General features: G+C 47.4%; 1 protein-coding gene across 1 annotated transcript in view; it reads right to left on the reverse strand.

Annotated features, from left to right (window-relative positions):
• LOC128750626 (ubiquitin carboxyl-terminal hydrolase 43-like) overlaps positions 1-12,753 on the reverse strand; it is a 28,167-nt gene extending 15,414 nt beyond the window's left edge. Inside the window, exons 1-2 of the mRNA XM_053850959.1 lie at positions 11,950-12,753; positions 6,797-6,946 (exon numbers count right to left, since the gene is read on the reverse strand). Coding sequence (XP_053706934.1) covers positions 6,797-6,946; positions 11,950-12,537 — 738 coding nt within the window. The 5' untranslated portion in view covers positions 12,538-12,753. The remainder of the gene's footprint in view (positions 1-6,796; positions 6,947-11,949) is intronic.
• Between the last annotated feature and the right edge of the window lie 9,497 nt (positions 12,754-22,250).

The raw sequence follows: 22,250 nt of genomic DNA on the forward strand, positions 1-22,250 counted from the left end.
ACATAGTTTCTCTTATCGCGGAAAACTGTGAGGTGTTAGCTACAAGTGAACAGTCGCTGAGATCAGGACGGGGCGGCTGCCTCCACACATGCGCTCAGCTACCACAAACGTCTGCCTGGAGAGGTCTGGAGTTCAGATGCTATCGGTGGAATTGGCTGCCAAACTCAGACCGATAAGGACGAGGCGGCAGAGGGAGAAAATCACCCGCAGCTATTGCAGGAGGAGGTCGGTCCAGTCGCCTGTAATCGCCGCTCAGACGGTGCAGGAACAACACCCGGCAGATGCTACGGAGCAAGAGACATCCAGTCGCATCTGATGGAGATAAACCAAGTTGAACTGATACCTTCCAGTCCTGGGTAATAAAGCGCTTCACTCTGACTACAGAGTCATTCTGACGCTCCATGTGTGGCTCCGGGTTCATTCCAGCCCTGTCAAAAATGTTCCTTAAAATGCCTTTCTAAATTATTCACTGAGGAGACCTTGATCGTCCAGCCAGATGAAACAATCCGGTGGCACGCCGGTGGGCCCCGGATTGTGGGCGATCAAAAAGTGGGGGCGTACGGTAAAAGCCATGTTGTGAATAATTGAAGGAAGCGCTGGAATCACAGCAGGCGCTCGAGAGATGGCGAGGACTGATCCGCTGTCACGGCGGGACGATACGAGGGTCGGAGAGAGAAGTGGTTAAAGAACGTAAGGAGACACAAAGAGCAGCGATAAATAATGGACTGCGGAGCGTATCGCGCTATAAATAGTCCCGATAGTGCCCCGGCTCTTCAGACCTCCCGGCCCCGGGCGAGCAGAGTGGTCTTGTGCGGACACGTTAAGTGCAGAGCACGGGCCGTGATTCAGAGGCCGACGAAGAGAAGGAGACAGGAGATGAGCATCTACCAGGGTGAAGGGTCGGCCAGCGTCTCACACATCCTGAGGTGAAGTGCAGCATCAAGAAGGGGCGCGAGGGTTGCCATGGTGACGAAGGACGTAAACACCTCGCATATGTTAACAGCAAATGAATGTGGATGATCATTTTAAGTTCCTATTGTTTCCAATACACAATATATATTTTCCATTTCCTGGCTTTTCTTGGCTATTGTCTACAACTTTCCAACAAGCAACTTGGTGACGTCCAAAACCAGGGGTCATATGCTTTTCCTTTTCACTTTTTTGTCCAACTTCTTCTTAGGTTTTACTGTTCACCGTTTCTTCGTTGTGCTTGTGATGTTCTTAAATGTCATTTTCAACCAAACAATTTTTCATTTTTTTTTTTTTCCTTGGATTCTTTTGAAGTCCTTTCTTGTAATGCTCAAGAGTTTTGGCGCTGGGAATCTCTGGAGTCACTTTCATTTTGGGTCCAAATTTTGGGGATTGGCAAAGATTACTGAGCATATCGAGAAGCTGTCGGTGGGTGACTAACAGCCGTGATGGAGACGACGATGGCTGCTCACGGACGTCCTGTTTTATCTGCACCTCTGCAGCTTCTCCTTCTTTGTTTCTATGGAAATGCCAGCGACTCTCCACGCCGACGAGGAGGGACAGAAGGGACTCTAGAAGAATTCTGACGACTCCAACGGCAGGCTTTTGAATACCGCTCCGTAAAACATCTCCTAAGAGGATTTATTTCAGCTAGAGGAGAGAAATGAATTTTAATGAAGGCAGGTCGTCCTCCTGGGTTGATGAGGGTTTGTTATTAGCCTCCTGCCTCCGCGCTGATGGCTGCGCAAATGAAAACACACACACACGCAGTGAGGAAAACGTCTGCTACCTGCCAGTCCTCCTGCGTGCAGGGGCCTCTGTCTTGAAGATTGAAGAGTTAACAAGAATTAAAAAATGATTTATCATCCCCGCCGTCGTTTGCTTGTTTAATAATGCAACTCTTTAAGAAGACAATTCATCCATATTCCCACACTGTATTTCAAAAATATCGCCTGCATCATTTTTTTTCCAATCCAAAATTAACATTAGTTCAAAATTCTGCCTCTTTTCAATATGATGTTATGAGTTTATCGTAGGAGTAATAATGGCCCCCACATTCTTAAAAATTATAACCAAAAATGGACAATAAAACAATTGGTTGGACAATGGTTTATTTTTTTATTTTTATTTTTTCAATGTTTTAATTCATTCAGGAAACATTTTGTTTACACTAAAAACATTCTTTCAAAAATTTTCATGAATCTATTTATAGGTATAAAAAATTGCAAACACAATAAAATATTCTTTAAAATTGTTTCAAGAATATATTTATAACTTTAGCCTTGTATCTAAATTTAAAAAAACTGTTAAATTGAATTAGAAATGCAGCAAAATGAAAAAAAAAAGCCTTAAAACATTTTAAAATAATAATAAGAGCTACCGAAAGCATCTTCTATTGAAGGAGTTGCGGTTGCACTCCAAGTCTCAGCTGGATGACTGAGCTTGTATCTTGGTGACCACAGGTGAGAGTAGAAAGCCACGGATCAATGGAGAACCTTGTCTTTTAGCTCAGCTCTTCCCTCAGTCTCAGCTCCATTCCAACAACCGAGTTCAAACTCAGAGGAGCTGATCCTCATCCCTGCTCCAGATGACTTGATTCTAGTGTGTAGACAGATCCAATCCCATGGGGATCTTTAATGAGCAGGTGCAGAAGCTGAGGAAGGTCCATGAGCATGGTCCTATAAAGGGCTGAACGATTTGGGAAAATAATTGCGATTTTTTTCTCTCAATATTGCGATTGCGATTATGTGTGCGATTATTTTTCAAGGTCCTCTTCTCATGTATTTTACAACAAACACAACTAATAAATCAATCTGTATTGTAATAAACCACATGTGATTCAGTATATATAATTGTTCTTCCTTATAGGCTATTCTTATGTTAAGATAAAGGCAAATGAAGCATGAATTCAAATGAAAGTTCCAACTGTAGACTTACTAAACTGATGAGTCACACAAACTACAGTGTATATTACAACAATAATGCAAACCAATATGTGGCTTTACCACTCTAACACGTCCAACTCTTCATGTCAACGTAGATTGCACTTTTTAAGCACTGTCTGAACAGAAACAGCCCATAATTAGTAATAAAAAAAGCCGATTGGACAATAGACGTCACGTGACTACCGGGAACGCGCACGGAGTAACAGGCACGTATTGCCGCCAATATGCCGCCGTATGTGGAACTTACGCAGCCGCTTTGGTGGTGGTTGAAAACTTAGCAGTGTGTCACAATTGCAGTTCAAGAGCTCGTGTTTAGCCACTTGTATCTGTGCACTTAGAAAATGAAGGCCAAATGACTTTTCCTGTTTGTATGAATGTAAATCTTCTTTTTGCACGCACGTGCCACGGGCTTTACGGATGCAAATGTGCAGTTACGCTTGTCTTGTGAGTCTTGTGTTACGGGTACGTGCCACTTTTGCACCCATTTTACCTTCATAGGCTAAAGCCGTCATTTACAGCTCAATGGCTAAAGCACACCGTTGGCTGCGCCACCAACGTGAAAGTCACGTGACCAGTCAAATCGCAGCCTTGCGGTTAGAAAACCACATTTTATCATATTGCGATATAATCGCAAATGCAATGAATCGCTCAGCCCTAGCCCTATAGAGAGAGCAGTACAGCGCCAGGGGCAGGTCTGTGTGACAGACATGAGGAATGTCGCTCACTCTCAGCCAGCGGTTTGCTGGACCAGGCAAAACTTCGGCTGAAGCCGCCACATTCTGCACTTGCTACAGCAAACGTGTCAGGTTGAATCAGAGATGCAATCTCTCGCCGGCGCTCAGCGCTCGTCCCAGCTCCCGCTCGCTCCCCAAACGAGGACCTCACAACAAGTGTTCCTTTATTCAGTCCAGCCACAAAGGGGCGATTCATGACAGAGAGAGGCACGCAGGGAGCGAGGGAGGGAGAGAATGCGCCTCTCTTGCCCTGTGTGTGTGTGTGATCGTTTCCTGAGTGATCAACAAAACAAGGGCCGAACCGTCCAAGCACCAAGGTTTGGTCATGTGACTGCTCTTCATCAAAGACTGGACCGGTGGGGTTCACCCTCCAGGGCAGGTGCAGCCAGAGCTGGTGTCGCTTCTAGCCGAGGGTCGCAGGCCACACTCAACCCTTGTGCTCAATCCAAACTGGCATGAAAATCCCATAATGCACGGCAACAGGTGAAGCTCACCGTCAGGTGAAAGTCCATGTTCTGAAAAATGATGTGTTACCGCAGGTTTCGGTCCAAGCACAGGAATGTCCTGGCACGTCCTTAGCTACTTCTCGGTCAGCTGGACTCACCTCGCTGCCCCTCTGCAACCACAAAGACCCTTCTGTCTGATGCAATAGCACGGCTGCCATACGGAGGTACAGTACAGCACGGGCAGCCACGGACACGACCGCTCCGCTATTCACCCGGCGGTTCCTCCCTGAGGAGCCGCACAACAAATCCCATCAAGACTAAGAACGTTACCACCTTCAGACTGGTGGTTAGCTCTTTATATTTCTAAACAAACCTTGAAAAATGATTTTTGTTTTGCCATATCACTGATCGATTTTCAACCCCAGCACATGAAGAACGCAGCTCTGGTGCCAACAACAGGCGTAATGCTCTGCGGTCGTGGAAAAGTAATGGAACAGATTTTCCGCTCATAAAATATAGATGGTTTTATTGATCAGCGGTTTCGGAAATCAACAAAAACACACCATTTGAACTTAAACCTCAAGGCTCCTCCCTCACTTAGTTACACCAAGCACCGTAATCTCCAGCTTTTGGTCACTAAAACATCAGCTGAAAAGCCTTTTCCTGACATGACTGACTGAGAAAAGGCCCAGCCATCTCAAGATCAAGATCAAGTTCAAGTCAACTTTACCATCATGAATACTAAATGCAGTAGGAGAGGTGCAGATAAAAAATCAGTAGGAATATAAAAAATATCTAAAATATAAACTACAAGATCTGCATGCAACTACTAAAGTAAGGGCTCTCGAATCTAATCGAATCTAATCTCCCCAGTTCTGAGGCAGCCCTCCCATTAGCCGAACCAAGCAGCTGTTAGATTGTGAAAATCAAGTACTTTATTTCGGAATCGACAGCAACCAGAAAGAGGCTGTATCCCCACGACTTTTAGCGTGTGGAACGCTCCTTGAGGTTCTTATCTTAGCCTTTTTTATACCGTGCGTTAGCTGCAGCGCTAACATGGCAAGATTCTGTTTGCCTTTCTGGACAAACCTGAACCCAGAATCCACCTCCCCGCCGCTCACCGCCTCGGCATGTATCATGTGACTCGAGCTGCTCTTTCCCACGACTCATCCCGGTTCAGCTTATCAGCAGCTCTGCAGCCTCAACCTCCCCACACGTCCTCGGAACACCCACGGGGACGCAGCCCAGACCTCCAGTCCTCCTTCACTTGGGCCGACTCAGCTCAGAAAAAGGTGGAGAGACTTTGAAGCTCTCAGGGGAAACATTCAAAACCCTGTGTGAACGTCCGTCCAGATTTGAATGACGGCTGCAGACGGGCTCACCTGCTGCTGCCGTTCCAACTTCACACAGGAAGTAGAAAGCACCAGTGTTCATCTCAGCTTCACTATAACGTTCACAGCTTCCATTAAAAGCTGAAGGTCTTTGGAAGGAAGACACGGATACTTTAACGTTTGAGGCAGCTCACATAGCTGCTAGGTGTTGACATGTGAGCGACCAGTCTGTGCTATTTTGATGCTACTGGTGAGCACCAGCAGCCATTTTTAGACAACATGGTTTGCTGATAAACCAGAGGTAGAAAATGTGAGGTGAAAAAATGTTAAGTAACAGGGACGAAATGAACCATAAAAGGTTCAATGGAAGCAAGGATATTCAGAAGTGTAAATATGGCATGAACCCTTAAAAAAAACCCAAAAAAAACAAAGTATAAAAAACTTTATGCGAATTTTGTTTGAACAGAAACCATAATATAACTATGGACCAAACATCGCAAAAAGGTAAAAATGTAGTCATGAATATGTTGTATTTACTGTTGAACCAGTACTGGCTAAAACGGAAACAGTAAAATGGCCACTGATCATCGGTATAGTTGTAGCCTGACCTCATGAGGGCCAGAAAAACACAGGCAACGGGCAAAGTGCGGCGCCCAGGTCTGTGATATACTGATGCTAACATACAGCATTTATATGAGCAAAAGCGTAATTCGTTCTACTTTCTGACGCAGTCATCTTTTTGGGAGCAGAGTTGTAGTACAGCTCCTATTGCAGCGTCAGTAAGGTGAGAGTCTTAACTGCTAAAGGTGAAACCACATAAAGCGGCGACAGCCTTCTCTGTTTTAATTACTATGCGAGCGGGATGAGGTTGCGCAGCGGTCATACAAATATCAGGAGCGCTACGTTCAATTATCCAGCACGCAGCCTCAGGAGGTTCCTGATCTCTCAGCACTCGCTCCGCGCTGAAACAAGAGAGTGAGGAGCGAGGAAGTGCCCTGACTAGAGGGACAAGAGGGAGGCTTAATTCAACGTGTCAGGAATGCTCTGGCTCATGGGCTCGTAGCAGGAAGCCAAACAAAGACCGAAGTGGGAGGACACCAACAGTCCGTCCTTGGTGTGACGGATGATCATTGAAAAATAAAAAGTGTCAATCTCACAAAATTATGACAGAAATAAATAAGGAAAATAAGATAATAATAAATAAGAAAAGTACAAAAAAAATACTATTTTAAAATACTATTTATAGGATAAAAACTGAATACAGGGTTTAAAGATAATATGCAATAAAAAACCAAATGTCTCAAATATTAAGGAATTCCAAGAAAAATCCAGAAACTATTTCAACTCAAAAAGCCTGTTGTCACTGTTACCTTCACCAGAGGCTCCGTCATGTTGTTGTTGTTGTTGTGGGTGGCCAGGGTGACGTCTTCATGAACTCGGTCCAGGAGCCACAGGAGGAACTCCAGAGCGTCGTGTTGGGAATGACCACGGAACTGTGAGCCATACTTGGAGACGATGGCCTGCAGAGAGACACCAATTTCACAATGACGCCGCCGCACAATTAAGGCAACTGGGATGGTGGCACAAGCACAGTAAGGTCCATATCGTTCCTCTGCTTCATACAAAACCCTAAATGGTGCAATTACACTGTGGACAAAAAGTGCTTCAATCGCTGTAGTTGAGATGCTCAGAAGTCTGGTTTGGATTCAGAACTGGAACCACATTGGATTCTTTGCTCCTGATGATGTCATGCAGCTGTTATCATGAGACATTCTTTGGTTGAGCTGAAGCCACGGTTTGAAGCTACACAAGGCAATTTAGGGGAAAAAGACGCCATAAAAGCTTTGTTTTGGAATTGAAATTTAGATAACAGTGCAGAACTCCTGCCTCTAAGCTACTCAGCTCTTGAAAGCCGATATGGTTTTCAGACCCAAGAACCTGGAAGTCCCACCTCAGCTGAAAGTTTGTGGGCGTCTGTCTGCACTAGTCTGCCGGTTTGCTGTAATAAAGCTAATTAATGCTCCTAGTGTTCCACCTGCTGCAGACGTTGGTGCCTAAACTCTTGGAGGAAATGAAGCTAAGGAACCAGGAGGACCATAAATACCAACACTGAGATGGAAAATCAAGAAGTTTAAGTCTGCTGTGATGGAGCTGTTACCTTCGGGATGAAGGCATAATGCACAGAAATGAATTCGCGGAGCGATGGTCCAGGCTTGTGCTGTGCCGTGTTTCTCCAGGTTCCCAACAAAACCTGTACGAAACATTATCGAATCAGGGTGCGACCTGGGTCTTCACCTGGTGAGGTTCTCAGACCCAGGACCGGCCGGAGAGCTCATGGGAACAACTGGAGGTGGTTTCGGGGAAGTGAGACATTTGGGCCTCTTTACTCTGACTACTGCCCCCGTGACCTGACCTCAGCTAAGAGGACGGGATCAGATGGAAAGACGTGGTGCAGAAATAGAGCATTTAAGAGTAAAAAAAAGCCATCTCTGAACCCACACCTTGCGACTTGCTAGCTTCACATTCACCCTTGGGTAACGCACTCAAGGCAGACAGACAGACAGACAGACACACAGATGGACAGATAGACAGTCAAACAGACGGACAGACAGACAGACAGATGGACAGATAGACAGTCAAACAGACGGACAGACAGACAGGCAGACGGAGAGACAGGCAGACAGACAGACACACAGATGGACAGATAGATAGTCAAACAGACGGACAGACAGACAGACAGTGCAATTGTGGTATTATCCAAGTGAAATAAACGTGTGTCTCTGGTGGGTTTGCTGCCTTGCTTGGATTCAACAGACGTCGGAGTCAACACACAGAAAACCACCTCGACTGGTCCGGAGGAAGCAGGTGAATATTATCTTTGAATTAGATGGCTGAGAGAGCGTTCAAGAAAAAAAGCACCTTCATGAGACGCCACGCCACAGAGAGCAATAAACAGGCGGGCCCGTTCCCACAGCCTCAATGATACCAGCCAGACAACTGCCACCTTCACCAGGCGCACGGTAATTACTGTTATTACTCGGGGCTAAAGCCTAGCTGCACAACAGCTTTAGGTTAGCGCACGTCAGCGCTTCCCCGCATTAATATCGCAGAATCTGGCCACAGGATCTCTAAATGTTTAAGGAGAGGGATTTTAAATGAGATCTGCTCCACTCTCGCCTCTGATCAGGAGAAATTAGAAGCATGAGGTCTGGGCTGGCGATTTGCACTGTAAACGTCAGGAGGAGAGGAGAGCCTTGCTTCAGTGCTGTGGTGGGTTTTGAACATGAGGGGAGGAGAGGCTGGAGAGGGGGAACCTAACTGCAGTCCCAACAGGCTCCTTCGTCAGGGCTGGTGGACGGGTCAAAGGTCAACAAAACATCTGCAGTTCAATTGTCCCAGCGGCCCTGGAGAATATTTGATGAACCATGCATCAGTCAGCAGAAAGCTGTTCTGAAAAGCTCCCACTGAACCAATGAGGTCACCAAGCACGGCTCAGATGAACTCAACCAGGTCCACAGCACACGCTCATGTTGACAGAGCTCGCTGCTTCACCTCAGCTCCCGTCGTTCTGCTCCGATGGAAACTGACAAACTGCGTGTTGAGAAACTGTTTGAGTTTCAGGCTGCAGGCCCCTCAGAGTAAACACGCCGTCCTGCCAGGAGGGATTCAGAAAATCCACCAGATGTCAAGCTCACTTCACAGGGCAGGTTGCCTGGTCACTCCAAAAGCTGATTCCTAAACTTCCCACAGCCTTGACCGGGGTGCCAGGTGTGATCGGAATGTGCGGGAGCCTCAGGAATTCAGCAGGATTGTTTGCGTTTCCGACTGACCTGTGAGAAACATTAACTTTCCTGTGTGGTACGGCGGAACTAAAGGACCTGCCCCTGACACATCGCACTGGTTTCACCTGAGCCTTCCATGCTGGATAGCGCACAAATCGTCTTGACAGAAATCCAGGGATGTGACGCCAGTGGCAGCCTCTCTCGCTGTTTTCTCTCCGAATAAAGCTGCATGTCTTCTGGATTTCTCTTTTGGGACTAATAAAGTATTTACAGTATCTGTCCACCTAGCTGTCTGGCGCCACCCCTGTGGTGAGCTCCAGGTCCAATCCACTAGAAAAACAATACAAGGGAGATGGCCACAATGATATGGCTTATTGGGGACAGCTAGACACGCTAGCGAAACCTTGAAGCTCGATTTAAGAAAATGGAACGAGTTCACCCCAATGCTAAATGCTATCGGCACTAATGACTACTTCCTTGTGTCCATAGACTCTACCTCCAACTGGAGTCTAGTACTGTCTCTAAATGTTAGGTAACACTGGAAAAGTACTTGCTCGTAAGTTGCGACTGAAAACTCCAAAGGCTTCTGGGTAACAAGTGGGTTCTCGTCAGGATTTTTTCCAAGCATAGGAGGCCGGTCACTACCTCCATTTTTCCCCCTGGGCAGAGCTACCAAAGACGATGGAGCGCTTCCTAGTGGTCACTTCGCTGCCACCATGTCCTTTCGCCAATGATGTCATATGACATATGTATGTTGATTGTCACCTGGTGACGATGATGAGGTGACAATCAAATGATGGCAAATATTTCGGAAACTAAATTCAACAAAATATTTCAAGAACCGGACTTGAACCCTTGAGGCTGGGCAGAGGGAAGTCACACATCATGGTCCACCAGCCCTTCACGTGAAACACAGAAATAAATCAACATGGACGCCGTGACCTTCTCTTCCACGTCCTCCAGCGAGAAACTTTGGCTTATTGAATCCTTCCCTTGAACGAAGCCACTCCTCTGTCCGAGAGTCTTCATGAAAGCAGTGTATTGCAGGAGCTCTTCTCACCGGGGGCTAATTTCACCTCCCACAAAAGCTGATTATTTTACAAAGCTTCACTCCGGGTGGCGTTGGTATTACTCAACAGGCAATTTCAGAAAGCCAGGCTCCATGAACTCTGGACCTCCTGTGGTCACAAATCAGAGCCGTGTGTCTGTTCCCAGTCAGAGCCGCCCGCAACAAGACATCTGACAATATTAGCTCTTCACCACGTCTCGCTCGTACCAGACTCGCTCCAGCTCTTTCCTTCGTTGTCAAATAGGGGTCATCATCTTGCAGAAACCATCCTTGGAACAGAGTAATTAGCATTTCCAAGAATAGATCCACTGTGGAGTTTCTTTGTTCGCTGCTCCATATTACTATCTACTTCCTGCCTTCAACCTCGCCTCAGAAATCCAGAGCCAACAGATAAAGGGTGGCTTCGACCGCCAGCGTGGGCAGAGGGTCCCGTGACGGGGCCCGGCTCAGAGCTGTGACCCGGGGAAAGCTCCTGTCGTCTCGGATTCATTGGCTGACTGCTCGAGATAGAGAAACGTTATCGCTTTAAAAATCACATCAGACAGTTGGAACCATACCATTTTCTTTCTGACCCTCAGGTCTGTCTTCTGCCAGACCTTTCTCCTGGAGCTGGACCCTTAAACATGCCCCTTCTCCTCTCACACAAACCAAACATCAAACATATCAGTATTTTGGGGGGAATCCAACCACTTTTCATAAGGTGACATCACTGTATGATGGCGGGTGCAACTCGTCCCTGCAGCTCGTGAAACCCCTTCTGACCCGTGAGTCACAGCTCTACTTTTGAGAGTCCTGCCGTGAAATGCTATCGATGCTACTCAAATGCTACTGTGTTAGCTGTGACTCGTACGATTGGTGAACGGAACACTTCTGAGTGAATGTGAACTCATCTGAGTGAATATTGGAGCCGGTCCTCGGGAGCTTGTCCCACATTTTGCCGACTCACATCTTTAGCTAAACTGCGCACGCTTCTTAGACACGACAGCCACACTTGACACTAGAGTAGACAAAAGACTTTTGTTGACAGACAACATGAACCTAAAGTACTTGTTGTGTTTGACATGTTTGTGTTAAAGGAACAACTTAAATCTCGTTGGCGCTTTCTAATCTGCGTCTGGAAAACCCAACAAGCCGATGGCCACTTTCCCTTGGCCAAATTCAAAATGGAGGGAATATTACAGTTCGTAAAGTGTTTCAGGACTAATTCCAATTCTGTGGGTTGGAGTTCTTTAAATTCTAATTCTTCAGATCAACAGAGGTGAACTTCCCGACGCTGTGACGTCAGCAGCCCATGGCAGCGGCCGCTTCCTTGGCAGGGAGAACATGCGCGTCACAAAGCTAATGATTGTTGACGCCTCTGGTGTTTTGGCAACTCCAACACATGAGGTAACAGAAGTGACCCTTTTTGTCACAGACCTTCTCCGCACTGTCCATTCGGCTAGGAACACACCCTCATACTGTTGCTTCACAATTGCTGAGTCGGCTCATTGTTGCCTTAAATCCAAACAACAGCGACAAATTTACATTGATTTATTTGTCAAATAAACGCCTTTCTTTATGGTAGTCTTTTTTCAAGATGGTTTTTGTCAGTGGCTTCTTTAACATGTAAAATGGAAGCTTGTTCTCTGGCAAGCTTTCCAGGGTGTCCCTCCCCTCCAGCGCTCATGCCTACCTTGAAGTCCACTGACAGTTGAGGGGTGTATTCCAGAGTCCACAGGGCTCGGACGAGTGACGCCAATTGTTCCGTTACTTCTCCTCTCGCATCTTTCGACATGCCGTTCCCCCGCGTGTCCCCCAGGTCCAGCTTGTACCAGTCCAGCCCCAGGTATTCGGCCAGAAGGTCCGTGTTGCTCAAGCACTGAACCACCGCGTTCATAAAGCACGTGTTTCCGTGGTTCTTCAGACCCAGAACTCCCGGGATCCTGTCCCCGCACTGGTACAGCAGCTTCTCCCGACACAGAGAGGAAGAGGTGCTCGACGTGTTCTGGACGAGCCGAGCCTCCAGCGAGTCCTCCTGGAGCAGCCCGGAGCCCAGAGTGCAAGGTGCGCCATCTCGGAAGCCTCCGTCGTCCTCCTCCAGGTCCGGCGCCTCCGCCTCACCGAAGTGGGCGAAAGTGGCCAAAGTTTTCATCATCCTGCTCATGAAGCTCCCCACGGACTTGAAGGGTTTCCTTCTCAACAGCCTGCTGGTCTTCAGCCTCTTCTCCCGGCGCTTCTCCTCTCTCGGCAGGTCCTCTTTGGCTCTGCCGCGCCGCTCCATCTCAGAGCCCCGGACTCCCAGCGCTCTCAGGCGGACGACCGAGGAGCCGCGACGCTCCTCCACCGGTGGCTCTGGTGCCGGCAGCAGAGAGGAAAGCTGGTGACACCATCGCCACAGCAGCAGCAACTCCACGCCCTCCTTCCCTCCGCGGCGAGTTCCTCGTCCATTCCAGCGCTAGGTGAAGACAACCGTCGTCCGCGCTCGCAGCCGCCGCTTCCTGCCCAGCAGAGCGCGCTGTGCTCGGCGTCCAGATGCATCTCTGCTCGCTCCCTCCCGTCGCTGCGGACGGAGCCTCCTCCCACTTCCTCAGGAGACGCGAGGCCGTCACGAAAATAACCGAGCGTCTATACTTGGATATTTCGTCTCATGTCCCTCACAAAAGCAAGTGGAACCTCAGGTTCATCAAGCCGGAGTTACAGCGCCTGTAGACGCCCGTCACGTGACCCGATTGGCCCCAGTGTCCCGGGGCCTGGTTCAGACTCCTCTCGTGGGCTTTCTCCGATCACCAACTCACACCAACGGCCCTCGGGTGGCCGTATGAAATGGGTTCAGATGAAGGCTTTAATAAGTCAGAGTTAGTGAGGAGCACTGAGCCATGAACTTCAACCTAAATATCTGAGATGACTGGTCACGTGCCCCGTGTGCTTTTCATGGTCCTAATCTAATTTCCTCATTCATTGTTCAATAGAATCAATTGCCCCAAATTAGACTTGTAATTTATGTTTCAAATCATGTCGTGATGCCACTTACTTTCTCACTGTATTCTAATTTTGCTTGGCTTCAGCACAAACCCACCCTGTCCTTCGTCTCATTTTCTTCAAGACACTCATATTTTTACACAAATGAACAGCACATTGTGGACAAAACTCTGAGTTACTAACCAGCGTTTGGTGGTGTGAAACTTTCCCAACCAATCACTTGCCAAGTCAGCGGTCTTCCCTCTTCATGAGGGGTGTGGTGAGCAGCTGGGTTGTTTGAGAAAAGCCTTCAAAAGCTGCTGACTTCAAGATGTGACGGCTGCTGACAGATTTGTCTTCACTTCTGAACATCCAACCTGAGCCTGGCAGATGTGGAGTTTGATTTTCGAAGCGGCGGCCACATGTCGACCTGCTTCTGCTCTCACAGCCGCCTCATGCAGGAGTGAACGGTTTTGTTTTGTACATGATTCCGTCAGCTGGATTGACTGTAGCTATAACTAGGGACCCATGAAAGACACATGGAACATAAATAGTAAACAGGAGACGAAAATATGTTGGAAGCCAAAGAAACTGGAGAGAAAATCATCATTGAATACAGGTCACATTCACGCCTTTCATTGTCTGATTCAAAGCGATCAGATTCCATTTTCATTAGTTGGAACTTCTGTGGTTATAAATAGAGCAGTGGTTCAGAGGAGCTGATGTCAGATGGATCAGTCAACATGGACCATCTGGGCGAGTTCTGCTGCGGGAACAAGCACTGCCTCATCAGAGACGCCAGCTCTCACTCCAGTCACTCGAGAAGAGGAGCATATTAAACCTCATCATCAGGATCTGGACAACTGGTGAAGAAAGAGCTGAGCCAAAAGACTACCTCTCCATGTGTCTGCTCTCACCTGTGGTCACGAGATTTGAGAAGGGACGAGATGGCAGACGTCTGAAAGGATCGGTCATCTGGGAGGGACTCGAAGGGGAACCACTGAATCTGCACATCAAGAGAAGCCTGTTTCCCTCATGAGGTGCTCTGGGGAGGAGGCTCTGGGTCTGAGATTACGTCACTCAATTGACCTGGGGGTCTGTGGGGAGACCTGGTGTCATGTTTGCACATTAGATTAGAACTACTACTACTACTTCTACCACTAATAAAATGAATAACATCTAGTAGTATGTGTTCAAAAAGTATCCAATTGGTTGACGCGTCCAACAACTGTACGTCTATTATGAATGTGGCACCCTCTAGTGGAGCTTATCCGAAAACACACCCTCTCGCCCGCTCCTCTCCTCGAGCAATTTCATTTCATTTGCAATGTATTTCAGATTTATTCCTTTTCATTTTTCCCCCATCCGTTTCTATTGGGTATTTTCTTTACAATCTTCAACTACCGATTTTTTTTAGGTTCAAAGATTTTTTTATAACTTTTTTTTTTTAACTGGCCATCTAAATTGTGATTTTTTATTTTAGTATTTAAGTTTTCAAATGAAAAGTAGTTAGTAGTTTTGGAGCCCATAAATAACAATGGAATAACCACAATTCCACACCTCAAACCTACTCTCCAGCTAAGGAACCTGGCGGACTGCGCGAGACTTGAGAACAAGTAACAAGAAGCAGACGCTCACGTCAATATTTCCGACTGCGTGACAGAAAGCCCGTGTCTTTGCTCGTCTTTTAAATCTGAACAGATCTTGCATGTGTTCTTTGTGTCTGGGACGATCAGTGACCTTTCACCCCGGAACAGTCGAGAGGTTCATGCGAGAGCGCGCGTGCACAAAGGTCGCGGTCTGGAGTCACACGGGGGTCTGAGGACCACACACCGACCGTGTCACTGCACAGCTTCACTCCCATGACAAATGGGGGGTAAAAAAGTCGTAATTCACGACTTGAGTCGCAGCGTCCTTTGACGGCACCAGTGTCATTGTTGACCTTCACTGTGACCTGGAAAAAAAAGGAGCCTGCCGCGGTTTAGCCCTATGGTTTCATGGATGTCAGACGAACAAGAGGTCTGTTCTCCAGCCATCGCGCTGAAACACGCCTGCAGGGGGCAGCGTCTACACAGGAGAGAGAGAGAGGACGTATGGCAGAAACTTCCTCAGACCTTCTGAACCTCGTGGGTCACTTCAAGCTGTCTGACTCTAGCTTCACAAAGGAGACTGACGCTGGGTCTGTTTGCATGGCATGTGTAATACTCTCCGTGCAGCTCAGCAAAGTGTCCCACGCCTGAATTCTTACAGTCAACTCTGAGGACCACCATCTGCGGACCTGCGTGCGGGAAAGCTGCTCTCATGGCTGCGCACAACAACACAGTCGGTCCTCATCTTGAAGCCTTTGACCAGGCCAGACCACAAATCCACGGTCATAACGTGAGAACGCAGACAGACGCTGACGGAAGAGACACCGAGGAAGCTGCTGTTTCCTCCAGCACGTCCAGCTGTCAGGGTTGGAGCTGCAGGAACACCCTCGTCATGTCAGCACTGCTCTGCAGAGGAGACAGCGGCCGCGGGGTGGTGGGTCCGGGACGAGAAACAAAAAAGCAGAAGCCCACTGGAGGAGCTGATGAACTCAGATTGACATCTTGCATGTGGTTGCTGTGAACGATCCTGAACGATCGTCGCTAGCGGTTGTTGGTAACGAGTTGATGTTGCTGGATCCCCGATGGACCACCGCATGAGAGGCTGAAGACGCAGATGGTACGCAACACGTTTGCCTGACTTCAACTCAAACATGTGACATCAAAACATCAGAGGAGCGAAACCTGAGCTCTCGCTGACCAAAAGTATTTTTGACCACTATATTTTTACTATGGCAGTCAATAGATCGAAATCTTTCATCTCAATTAATCGCACTGTAGCAGCGTTAACTGGCAATGAATCACGAATGAATCACACAAACATTTGTTCAGCACAACAACCCAACATAACAGCCACTGTTGAGAACATTACGTGGAACACCTTCACAGGCCCTGAAGAGGCACCATAACACGGTAAAAGCAAAATAATATTGGCCACTCGCTCCCTTTTAGTGACATTTAAAACAGATACAAAACATGTGATTAATTTGAGATTAATCGTGAGTTAACTCGCCTTTAGTGCGATTGACTTTAGCTCAAGGGCTGCACTGTGAGCTGAGTAGCTGTTCAGACTCATTTCCATAGCATCCACTTTGGTTTAAACTTTTACGAGTGAATTACAATGAATTAATTACAACAGTATCATGATTAATTATTACAAAATATTCATGATTAATTGATTACAGTAAAAACATAAATTTAATTTAATTGCATGTAACTGATGCAGCAGACACGTGGCCGCTAGGATGAGAACAACAACAACAAACATGGAGGAATCCTCCCTGAACCAAAGCAGCTGTTTGCTTTGGTTCAGGGAGGTTTTTCACTGCACAGTGTCCAGGGTTTCCACCACTCTGATGTCCCTAACCCTAACCCACCACTCTGAATGGACTGGGATTCTTATCACACTGAAATTCTCATACAAACATTTCCAAGACATTAAAAAAGCTTCAGTTGAAACGAGGTGATATAAAGACTTGAATATTGTCAACATGGTGATTTGTTGTCAAAATAAACAATATTTTGTTGTTAGGGTATAGTTGTTAGTGGTATATGACTGAACCAAATGGCTCCATCATTTGGTTCAGTCATATACCACATTCATTCACATTGAAAAATGTATGTATGTATATTCGCCCCTCTCCTCTCAAGAAATCATCGCTGCTGTAAAGCGGTTTCACAGTATCGGCGCGGCGCAGATGTGCATCCGCCAAGTGAGATTTGTCTCTGTTATTTTTCAACTCCAGAGGCAACATCCATCGGTAAATCACCCGGCCCGCTGAGCCTCAGCATTCTGACTTGACCTGCCTGTCCGCCGGGCGATTTATGACCCGTGGCCTGCAGCCCTGCGCTCGGGACACATGAGGAAAAAGCTAGCTCGTGCTAACCGCTGTGTGGCGACTGACTCTTGCAGCCTCCTATAGGGATCATTAGAGGTGGGAAGAATCAACATCAAAACGCAGGATGAGTGATCGTTGAAGCCTTTTCTCTCACTTTCACATTCATCTTGTGAAACTATTTGCTTTAGAAGAGAACTTGGCAGAGAGGTGAAGGGCAATAAAAGAGGATTGGAACCTTCTCTGTGCCAAGATCTTCACTACTTTGAGTGTCCGGCAACAGAAAATTGGCCGGTGATGTCATCGAGGTTCTGTTTGTTTCGCTTCAATCATGTAAATAGATCTCTGCCGGACGGCAGCAAATACTTTTTCATCTCCGCCATTAGCATTAGCTATTTAAGTGCTGTTAATACAAAGCCTTCCCGAAACTGCAACTTCCCACTTTTCCTCACCTGTGTCATGCTTCCTCTTCGTCACTGGTCTTCCAGCCCCTGGCTGACGTAAAGGTACGGAACATTGTTAACATGCCTCCAATGATATCCAATGATACCTCCAATGAAGCTACTGAGCACAGGTTTGCTGCGCCCCCTACAGGACTCTATCAGGTTCACGGTTCCATATGAGCCTAAAGCTGCAGCCAGCACCATCTGAAACCTCTGGAACCAAGGCCACAGCCACGATGACAACACATGCCAATATCAGCTGTGCTGGAGATGAGCACATTCTGTGCGCAGCCATTGTTGCCTCCAATTCCTGAGGTGGCCGATGATTCAATTCTTTCCGGAAGAATGGGCGTGAGCGGATGTGCGTTTCCTGTCAATGAAGAGTCTTTATGAGCCCCAGAGCGGAAGCCCACCATGTCGTTTCCTCAGCTTTTGGATGCACGCGCCTGAGTGACAGTGGAGCGGAGAGGAGCGCTACTTCTTGAGATCTGGAGGAAAAGATGAGATAATGGTGAGCTTCCACAGAGGAGTCTGGGTCGGCTTGTCTCCAGTATTTACTCATAATGGGGCCTTTTAACCAGCAAAAGCCTTGGTAGAACGTCTCTTGGGCTCTGATAACATTATCAAAATGTGTAGTACTTTCGTGATTTTTGAGATGTTTTTCCAAATTCAAGAACCTTTTTTGGAATGCTTCTCACACTTCAGAGATTTGATTGTTGTGTCAAGAGAAAAGGCACTAGCTTTCCCTTCTACACGGCCGGAGCGGCTGACTTTGAAAGACTTGTCGTCCGAGGCTCAAAGCTGCCACCATGACTGCACCATGTGGCAGGTTTGAGGCTTTGAAGTCAGCACTGTATCTGGAAACTGGGCGAGGAATCACCTGCTGTAAAGGGCAAGCGCACGGAACTATTTGCGCCTGGGTGGTTATTGGTCCCCGGGGAGGGCTGGCCGGGGCCCCTGAGACATCACCTCGGCCTGGGTGAGGCAGGGGTCTGTGCAGAGGTGGAACGAATGGCTCCATGTGTGCGGAGACACTTCTAAGAGCCAGATGCTGGAGGAGAAAGAGCGTGAAGAGCAGAGGAGGATCAGATGCTTCACATCACAATCAGGGTGTTGAGAGGAGCGTCAGCCTGAGGACGAGGCACCGAGCAGTAGATCATGTCATCGTCATTGTCAAAAACCGGGGGAGTCACTGAAAATCGACTGCGGCGCAATCTTGACCTCAGATGTTCAGATGTGATGAACTGGTCAATCAAGAGTCTCACAGACTGGTGGGGATAGTTATCGGAAACTGGGTTTGAGTGACAGGTCTGTTCCGGTCTCCTTTTATGGTGGAAAAAAAGAGTCCAGATGGAATCACATCACTCAGAATCTCGTAGCGGATGAGCTCAGTGTGACTTGTTTTCTTTTCCAGACCACGTGGACCAGGGCAGCGACACGAGTCTGACTGATGCCGCTCTCTGGTGTGTGTCGGGTCGCAGGATGTGGCTGTCCGAGTGACTGGGCGGAGCTTAGCATGGACAAGTGCATCGAGACTATGTGTTAGTGTGTCCACACACACGTGTTAGTTTTACTGTCCAAAAAACTGTCTCAAAAATGTGGATTTTTGGATCAATACTGTGGGCTTCCCTTTGCTAGGCTAGTGAGTTTGCAGAGTGGTCTCTGGTGTGGTGTGAGTGTATATTTTAAGGCAGTGTAAGAGCTGCAAAGTGTTTTTTTTACATGGGGGTTTGTTTGCACAAATCTTGTGGTGTCATTGTGTCTGATTGAGTGTGGGCACTTTAAGGGTTTCAGCAGGGTAACTGCTTCTATTTGCTTGCCATCTTCTCAGAGGATATTCCCTGGAGTCTGTATAGCCACACGCACCTGCCTCATTTGTCCACAGGCGTTGTGTCAGAAGCTCCAGACACCGATTGGTACGGCACATGTCGAAGCGCAGATTAAAATTAAAAAAATGACATCAATGGAGTCTACTGCGAAAAGGCAGAAAACTATCGATAGGAGAAACCAGAGAGCTGCTGTCAACAGCGGTTGAACTGGTTGGTGTTTCTCACGTTTTAAAATTCAGCTTCATATTACTATTTATTCATTCATTGTCATTCACAAAAAGCAATACACACAATGGGAAAGTCTATCTTTATCTTCCCAGTAGAAACGGAGCCAAATTTTTAAACTCTAAACAAATAGGGAGTTGTTTCCCAGGTTTGCAACTGTCAGTCATGCTGCGCGCTGCTGTGTATCCGCTCGGCGGTTTAAAGGCTGGTCATGCGTCGACGTGTGTGAAATAAGTCTGAACTAGAGTGACCCCTGTGACTCATCCTCAGTTTGATCCAGCGCTTTGATGCTGCCATGCCTCTGATCGTCACCAGCATCTTCTGACACACGCACACATTATTGATCCGGCATCAGCGCCTCCTCTCTACTTCGCTTCTGATTCGTTTTCTCTTGTGATCCGATTCACTGACCTCTGTGGTCCCTGTTGGCACCGGTGCGACTTGTGGAGAGACTTTCCCCCGACACGCCAGCAGGGGGGAGATGAGGCGCCGCAGGAGTGCAGCCGCTGTCTGGACTTCATCTTCTGTAACACATAAAATGTAAGGTTTTTTTTGGTGAAATCCGTGACTTCAAATGAATTTACTGCAGCTAAATAAGTGAGTTTTAACAGTAAATGCAGAAAGAAATGTAAAATGACGCCCAATATGTATGTTATTGGAATTAATGAGACAAAAACAGTCAATTCAAATGAGGCAAAAAGCATCCAGAGATGTTGGGCAGTTATAAAAGCGAGGGGCCACACGCTGCAGTTCATTTGGCCCCTGTCTGCCTTTTCTCATCACACTAATATTTAAATTCCTGTGGACAAACGCCGCAGCCCACTGTCTCCCCACTGACGCCTCCTGCTGCTAACAAACCGGGAATCTGATTTACGTGCCGCACCGGGCCGCAAGTGGGTCAGGTTCTTGAGGGAGCAACAACACTGGGGTGATGGAGGGAACAGATTTAAAACAAACAGCAGCTCTTGCTTTTACAACCACAGAACGCTTGGATGTTTTTATTGATGGTGATTTAGGCTCAAGACTCTCGGCGGCTAACTTCCACACTTCCTGACTTTGACTCACTGAGGAACTGAGAAAGTAATGATTTGTCTTCATGTTTTTCATCATTTCAAACTGAGTCCGGGTCTCCAGTAGGGTTTTTAGGTGCGGGCTTGAGGGTCTATATTTTGGTGTGGGTTTCACTGTGGGGCTTGTGGTGCTCTGCTGGTGGAAGTTCCTCGAGCTTGAGCTCAGCCATCAGAGAGAGCTGGACATGTGACATGAAGTCCGGTCCATATTTTCAGTCCTGACCCAGAACTGTCTTCTGACTCTTCTGACCCTCGCAGCCCGACCAGAGCAAAGAGTAGAACCCCACGTTAGAAGCGGCAATTGTCAAATGTGGGAGCGAGTGTTTGGCTCGACTCGTCTTGTTTGCTCAGTAAGCCCCCGTCCCTCCCCCCCAGGTCTTATGGTGGGGGGCTTTTTTTTTTTTTTAACATGGAGGGAAATGCCGGCATTGTTGGACCTGGAGACCCTGGTTACGGGCCAAACTGGGCCCAGCCAGGCAGGTTGGGACAAACAACAAGATGAAGGTCAGCTCATATAGCAGTTAATTCCACTTCCTGGTCCCCATGACAGCAGGGCAGGGTTTGTTTGAAGATCCCAGACCCCGAAGTCACTCGGCACTTTGTTCAGTTCGGGCGCGTTTCAGGCTGGAGCCAACGCTTTGGGATATTAATGTATTGAGGCGTGAGGAGGGGAGAAAAATCCTCCTTCAATCATCACTCAGTTAGGTGTGAGCGGCTCACACATATATTCAGCTAAATGCCTTTCTGTGTTGTCCGGTTGAGCCTCACCTAACTCCTCAGGGCTCAATCCCTTTTGTCCTGAGTTTGAACCTCGATAGTTTGGATGCTTCGGAATTAATTATGGAGACTAAAAATACTGACATTTATTCAACTTTCCTCTGTGTCGTTGACATTTAGAGGTGCTACTCTGTCCAGTGTGACATGGCACCAACACAATGGTTGCATGTACCAGGACCAGGTAAATAAAGACGTCAGTTTTTAAAGATGCAAAAGTTTGGTTTTTCAGAACTCGACTTGCAGGTTTTTTTTTCTTTTTTGGGCAGAGCACAACTGCTCTGCCTGTGTTTTAGTGCAGGCCTTCTTCGTGTTGTCTTCCTGGCCTCAGCTTGCAGGACGAGTGGAGACTTTGATTGCATGTGCAAAGTTTTCCCTCAGAAGTGGGTCAGAGGAGATCTCATGCATAAATATCAGACGGTGGCCTCGGCATGATTGAATTTGTAATGAAAAAAAGCACTTGTGAAGTGGAGAAAGTGCTTGTTTGACTCCGGTGTTCCCCCAAGCTTCGGCTGAATGGAGATTAGAGACGCAGATGTAAATCAGCGTGAGCGCGACTCTGTCGTGCTTCTCCAACCCGCTAATCCGCTCGAGTGTCGGCTCTTTGGTCGGACTGGTGCGAGCGGCTCGACCAGTGGCTGCGTTGAGTGATAAGACTGTTGGTGAGTGAAGAGAAACTAGTGAGTCGCTCTCCGCCAACCGCTCGGGACTTGGAGTTGAGGAGCAGCAGACTCATGGAAAAACAAAATATAGAAATCAAATTTCAATATTAA

Source organism: Synchiropus splendidus, chromosome 19 (genome assembly GCF_027744825.2).
Source record: "Synchiropus splendidus isolate RoL2022-P1 chromosome 19, RoL_Sspl_1.0, whole genome shotgun sequence".
In the NCBI taxonomy this organism is placed as follows: Eukaryota; Metazoa; Chordata; class Actinopteri; order Syngnathiformes; family Callionymidae; genus Synchiropus; species Synchiropus splendidus.